Source organism: Patiria miniata, unplaced genomic scaffold, assembly GCF_015706575.1.
Source record: "Patiria miniata isolate m_02_andy unplaced genomic scaffold, ASM1570657v1 HiC_scaffold_13, whole genome shotgun sequence".
Classification (NCBI taxonomy): Eukaryota; Metazoa; Echinodermata; class Asteroidea; order Valvatida; family Asterinidae; genus Patiria; species Patiria miniata.
In genome coordinates, this window is record NW_024037051.1 from 4711268 (window position 1) to 4718496 (window position 7229).

The 7229-nt window shown below is 42.0% G+C and overlaps 1 protein-coding gene across 1 annotated transcript; it reads right to left on the minus strand.

Moving 5' to 3' along the window:
• Positions 1–3490: 3490 nt before the first annotated feature.
• On the minus strand, positions 3491–6768 carry LOC119721524. The gene is made up of 3 exons (XM_038191601.1): positions 6677–6768; positions 4363–4494; positions 3491–3834 (listed from the first exon to the last, which is right to left on the minus strand). The coding sequence occupies exons 1-3, from the start codon at positions 6741–6743 to the stop codon at positions 3491–3493; spliced, it is 543 nt and encodes a 180-aa protein (XP_038047529.1). The 5' UTR covers positions 6744–6768.
• Positions 6769–7229: the final 461 nt, after the last annotated feature.

A 7229-nucleotide genomic window follows, 5' to 3' on the forward strand; every position in this document is an offset into this window, starting at 1 on the left:
GAGAGAAGCCAACCTACTATGGAGAAATCTCCGGACAGTCACACAGTGCCACCCGCTGTTAAACAACAAGGTGGTAAAGGCAAAGGCAAGGGTACTGCAAAAGGTAAAAAACCTGCACCTAAAAGGACTCGAGGATCGCGGGCAAATGCCTCAGATTCATTATCTACTCAGCAAGGCGATAATTCGCTTAATAATGCTGAGATGTGGCAGAATTTAAATGATTCCTTTATGGCTAAAACATGCAACAAGGTTTTTCCCAAATAGCGGGTGCTATGACAGCTCATATTGCGGGGTTAAATAACCCAAAACGCAACTAGCTAAAACCGAAAGCGGTAATCATGTGGGGAAAAAAAGTAAAATTGCAGGAAAGTAGTGCTGAAGAAAATTCTGACGCACAAATCGATGATTTACTGATTTCTGCCAATGAATCATCAGATGAAACTGATTTTCTAGGGGACATTCAGCAGGAGTATGAGGCTGAGGACAACACTGGACCAAAGGTTAAGGACAAACTGGCAACACTAGTGGACAGAATTTTGAAATCAAAAGTTTCTGATGAAAAACTAACAACAAAGCAGAACTCATACCCTCGCCCAAAAAATTGTGAAAATATCACAAAAACTGTTGTTAACCCAGAAATCTGGTCGCAACTAAAACCCAGTACAAGATCAATGGACATCAAATGTCAAAAAGTGCAAGGATTACTGATAACATCCTTTGTACCACTTGTACAGCTAACTGACAAACTCTTGACTAAAGAAAATTCTAAGGAAGAGGTTAAACTTGCAATTGATGCAATGACATTGGTAGCACATGCCAATTTTGAGTTGAATAATCGCCGAAGAGAATTGATTAAGCCAGATCTGAATTCACAGTACAGGCAATTATGCACCCAAAGCATTCCCCAAACCAAACAACTGTTCGGCGATGACTTGCCCAAGAAGGTGCAACACATCAGTGCAACTAACAAAGTTGGAAATAACATTGGAAGATTGAATGCACAACATGGCTTCAACAAAGCAGCATTTACATGGCCGCCCCGTAGAGGGCAATATTCTCACTACTTTGCTGCAGGACGTGGCTCCTCGTCAAAAAACTGGCGTGGCAGCAGCCATTACAATGCAAATTACCAAAGGGGCAACTACTCATCCCTACGAGGCAAGAAAGGCCAAGGATACCGCATGTAAATGTCATTAAATGCAAGGAATGAGCTGACATGGTGGATTGAAAATATCGAATCAAAACAAGCTTTTAAATGCTTAAATATACATTCCCAGCCAAATGTAATTGTATCATCTGATGCATCTCAAGTAGGATGGGGTGCAGAATACAATGGGGAAGCTACTGGGGGGCATTGGACCCCGCAAGAATTACGAAATCACATAAATGTCTTAGAACTACTTGCTGGATTTTTGGCTTTAAAGTCATTTTGCTCGAAATTGGAGCAAGCACATGTCTGATTACAACTGGACAATGTAACGGCAGTGACTTACATAAATAATATGGGTGGAATTCACTCTAAGTCTTGCAATGATCTCGCAAAAGAGATGTGGCTTTGGTGTTTTACCAGAAATATCTGGCTGTCAGCATCACACATACCCGGCAAATCCAACGTGCAAGCCGACATGGAGTCCAGGCGCACGAATGTCGATATCGAGTGGATGCTTAAGCCGCATTTGTTTCGGCAATTGACAAAAATATTTTTCACACCAGATATGGACTTATTTGCCTCAAGATTAAATTATCAGTTGAAGCCCTATGTTTCTTGGAAACCAGACCCTGAATTGATGCGTTTTTATTACCGTGGAATAATTCCCGTTTTTATGCTTTTCCTCCATTCAGTCTGATAGGCCGTGTACTTCAGAAGGTACAACAGGACCAAGCGGATGGATTGCTTGCAGTCCCGAATTGGCCAACTCAACACTGGTTTCCGAATGTGATGAGTATGTTGGTGGCACAACCGGTGCTGATACAACCATACAGGGCACCACTTTATTTACCGCAAGACCAGGCGGCAGTACACCCCCTACATCAGAAGATGTCCCTTCTGGTATGCCACTTGTGCGGAGACGTCTCCAAAGCTCAGGCATTTCGGACCGCTCTGCAGAAGTCATCCTGTCCTCTTGGCGGCCAGGAACGCAGAAACAGTATCGAACATACTTACTCAAGTGGCAATTATACTGTAGTAAAAGAAACATTAATCCAATATGCCATCTATAAGCGAGGCTCTAGATTTTTTAACCGAATTATTTGAAGCAGGGTTAAGTTATAGTGCTATTAACACCGCCAGATCGGCAATAGCCACTATTGTTGAGTTTCCTAATGGAATATCATTTGGTAGTCACTCATTAACTTGTAGGTTTATGAGAGGAGTATTTGTAAAGAGACCCTCCTTTCCTAGATATCGAACAATCTGGGATGTAAGCATTTGTCTTACGATATTTTGATTCATTGGATATCAATTCAAAATTGTCACTGATGTATCTATGTAAAAAAGTAGTAACGTTGTTAGCATTGTTATCAGTTCAGAGAGTGCAGACTTTGTATCTACTGACACTCAGTGAGAGTAATCTAACAGCCAATGAGTGTCGTATTTCAGTTCACAAACTACTGAAACAAACACGCCCAGGAGTGCATTTGTCAGATATTATTTTGCCTGCGTTTCCTTCTAATAAGAAGCTTTGTGTGGTTGAAGCACTGAACGAATACTTATCTCGCACTTCTACACTGCGAGGAAATCAATGTAGTGTTTTTATTAGTTACAGAAAGCCGTATAAGGCTGTTTCTAGAGATACCATCAGTCGATGGATTAAAAATGCGTTAAATGACGCGGGCATTGATGCTTCTGTCTTCAAAGCACACAGTGTACGAGCAGCCTCAACATCAGCAGCCAGTAATTGTGGTGCTCCCATTCAGACCATACTGGCCACGGCAGGCTGGTCTGGATCTGCAACTTTCGCTCGGTTTTACAACAAACCAATAGAGAAACTTGCTGCATTTTCAACAAAACTTCAGGAAAGTTTATCTTAAGACTTTACAGACTTACAATTTACTTCCTTTATTTGTATATGGAACAAAACGGTCTGTATTATAATATTTTTTATATATTTTGCAGTTATGTATTGTGTGCTGTACAACAATAAATATTTATGTGCAAAGATGATCTAGCCATGGTCGTTATATCTACATGTATATTAAAGTTTCGTTTTACCTGGCTCTAAATATCTCATATGGTCTCGGAGTTACGTAATGGAGGTGACGTAGAATCATAAAATTAAACGAGTATAATTACGATGTTTGATTGAGATTCTACGGACCGTAATTACGTAGCGAAAGAGATCATATGCCCTCCCTAATTGGTATCCAACCCCATTCCCTTGTTTTCTTCACAGGTAAACTCAACGTTGTGCTAAAGAATGATCTGCTGGGCGGCAAGCGCTATCTCATATGATCTCTTTCGCTACGTAATTACGGTTCCGTAGAATCTCAATCAAACATCGTAATTATACTCGTTCAATTTTAGGACTAACTCACCAGTATAATTGCATTTGCATCCCATGCCTTCAGACACTCCCCAATCCCAGACAAGGTCTCCCTGTCGCGATCGCCACTGCACCGTTACAGTCTCCTTAAAATCTTCGCTCCAGATGTCAGTTCCAAGACACTTCATTGTGAAGGACTGTTCACAAGACCTAGACGTTGCGATGAGCGATGCGAACTGCTGGATGGATGGGCTGCCCTTATCGCCACCGTACGTTAGAGTCTCGATATAAGGGTCTGTTTCACCAACTAGCCTTGGGGATTCATGATCGTGGTGTATCACAGTCAACATACCTTGTGATGTAAAGAAACAACAACAAAACAGTTTATTACAGAACGAGTTCCCGATTATTTTCATTTAAACGTCTGTTTCGAATAATTCGTATTATGTCTGCGTATCACGACTAGGTTTTTTAACACACTGAGGAACATTACTCAGTGTCTCACTGGCAAAGTGATTATTCTGGCAAGGACATCATTTGAGTCTTTTTCTTTTATAAATAAATGTACTTGCACAAATCGTAAGAAAACCGATCACTATTTACATGTACCCGGGTATACGGGTGAGTCATTCTCGCATGTTTGACGAGAATTATGCTTCGAGTTGATGGCAAACGCACGACTATATACAGCTATAGACTCGAAGTATAACAAACCTCATGAGCAATCATAAGTATACTCGGACCTACATGTTGACAGCTTGAAATCGGTCTTATACATGTGTAGGGTTTCCTGAGACAAACGTTCTAGCCCGACCATGTAACCGTCCCCATTCCGATTCCCACCATCATGACGTTATAATCATGTGTGCATCTTAATTACCAGCATCCGTCCTTTCGCAGCGGACCCAAAACATCCCCTCGCCCTGTTGAAATCCATCCGGAACTATGAGGTACTCTCCATCATCTGTGAATCCTGCAGACTGAATTTCTTCGCAATTTCTGAGGGAGACACCTAATAGCATATATATAAATTATTAACCAACAAAGGATGATGTGATAAAATCAATATTAAATTGAAATGATACAAAATTATTTAGCGTAAACGTTTTTGATAAAAACGTTACGCGCACATGCTCGTGCTGTAATGTAAATTATTACCTGTTGCTTTAAATACACTGTTGTCGACGCACCGGCAGCGCATCCAGGTAAAAATCGAGGGAGCAAAATTTGAAATCTCTAAACCCATCGGTCAGTGGGTTATTTTTTTCTGCACCAGGGGCAAGTTCGCGCAACAACCATTAGTCAACCAACTTTGGTTGGTGTCAAACAGTGCGCATGCGCTGAAACTTTAAAGCGCGAACGACTCTAGTCGAACCAATGTCAACATAATGGCGGTCACGACTATGTTTGGATTGTTTACGTTCTTTGACCTGTTGAATGAACCGGAAGATACTCTCCAAGGCCCACCAGCGAGTAGTACAACTCGCTATACGTTTATTTCGACATCTGCACTTAAGTAATGAAACGAGGGTATTGCTATAACCAGCGATGCGACCAGGCCCAGTATAGTAGGCTGGTTCCAAATAGCGTAGTCCAACCATCGTCGACTAGACAGAGTTCGGGCTAAAGGCGAACTATGGTTAACTATAGTTAACGGAACGGTTCTCGGACTCAACCTCTCTTAAGAAAATCCTCCAGATTCATGAGTCACAACAAAAATATGAAATCTACTGTATCAATCAGTAGGACTTGATTAAACCGATTTAGGAAAGAAAATTCACTTTCGGTGGAAAAAATCAGGTATAAAAATGTCTGGGACTCGAACCCAACATAATACAGTACCGACCAGTAATCTTGCATAGACGGCATATCAGTGCATGCTGCCACGATCTCCGACGGATATCTAAAACGTTATTTCAAATCACATGACATTATCAATCGCACCCTTCTGATGATCTCGATAATGCAACGACGCTCCCAACAACCCCCCCCCCCAAAATTTCAAAGGCTATAGTCGAGACAAATTGCGCTAAATGTAATAAATGTGCACTTTTAGCTAAATCCGCGACAAAATCATCAACATCATTATTTTGTTCGGCAAAGGCGGCGGAATGTTTCTGAAAGCGGAGGGGCTCAGTACATAATAATGCTTTTCCAATCACCAAAATATTAATGTATAATGTTGAAAATGTAAAAAGCCATTAAAATCGTCATATAGGCATTACTTTCTGGCCTAAGTGGCTTCACCGTGGCTGAATCACGGGCTGATTCGGCCATGGTGAAGCCCGCCGCGATTCAGCACCGCGAAATTTGGTGCCGGTACCCCGAAGCACACGGTAACATTATTTTTTTTTCACTCGTGCGGAAACGAGTTCACCCTCGTGCGCACGGGACGAATGAGCAATTTCATTCTGTGTCCCCCCCCAAAAAAAAACACCCACTTTGGCCAGAAGTAATGCCTACGACAATTTTAGTGGCTTTTCTAAAGAAAAAAAGCGACAAATCCTGGATAAATTGAGAGAAAATAACCCGAATATTTGGACCCCTGTACACTTTCCATGCATGGACAGCTTTCGGTTCTTGCTGCCATAATTATGAAGTTATTAATAAAAAGGTCCATTAAATAGTATTATGACTCTATTATCTCAAGCTTCTTCAAACGATCGCCACCCTCTGAAATGGGTCAGAAATGCGTGGCCTATCCAGTCATTAATACGTCTGCATTATGGCTCAAAAATGCCCCGGTGAAAATGGCATCGAGTTGATTGAAGTTCTTTAGGCCTAGTGTTTCGGTAATTATCCCTGAAAATTTCAAAGCATGTGCCCTATATACCCAAACTATATGGGAGATGATTTTTAGCTATAACTGACTACCCCCCCCCCCTGCATGTTTCCAGTTGAAAATCACGAAAAGATACGTGTACACATAACCAGACCCGTATATGTACAAGTTATCAGTAAGTTGATTCGTACCACCAAAGATCCTATAGACTATTATCATGTTGAGGCCATCTTGATTTTTTCCCCATTCAATAAGCGTAACCAAAGCGAGGCGAGAAGGAAAAATAGTCTGGATCATTTTTGAACAAAAAACATTATCGTTCAGTACTGTTATTGGATGCAGGGAACATGACTGAAATGGTGGCAGCATGATAAAGGTCTACAGCGCGCGCCGTTGGCGCACCCACGCTTACCTGAGCATGGTCGGCTTGCTATGAGGACAACACAGAGCCACACTTTGGTCCGGATCTCATCCATCATTGTGCTCACTCGTCATCAAGATTGTTCTGACTGATCCAGATCCAGCGCGACAAAATTCAACCAGTTTTGTACCCCATACCCGATCAATAATATTGAGGGCATTACAGTTGGTCAAACATGAGACCTGTATGATGTAGGGCCTAGGCATGGGCGTCGCGAGGGGGGGGGGGCAAGGGGGGCACTTGCCCCCCCCCCCTGGAAAAGCCACAAAACAAAAAAAAGGAAGAAAAAAAAAAAAAAAAAAAAAAGAGGCGCGAAGACAAAGTGGTGTAAATTTAATGAGTTGGGGGGGGGCAAAATGTCCCTGCCCCCCTCTAGAACTGATAAATCGAGAATGTGTTGAGAAATACAAGCATTTTTGGGCAAAATTTTATTTTGCCCCCCTCTAGAAAAAATCCTGGCGACGCCCATGGGCCTAGGCCCATCGAGCCTTTTGCGAAGCAAATGTGACCTTCTCGTTCATTTTAGTTGACACAGGCTCTCCCC

Coding starts and splice junctions, on each gene's coding strand:
- LOC119721524 (XM_038191601.1), bottom strand. CDS start 6,743: ATGATGGATGAGATCCGGACCAAAGTGTGGCTCTGTGTTGTCCTCATA. Junction 4,495..6,676: donor AGCAAGCCGACCATGCTCAG/GTAAGCGTGGGT, acceptor ATATGCTATTAG/GTGTCTCCCTCAGAAATTGC. Junction 3,835..4,362: donor CTGCGAAAGGACGGATGCTG/GTAATTAAGATG, acceptor TTACATCACAAG/GTATGTTGACTGTGATACAC.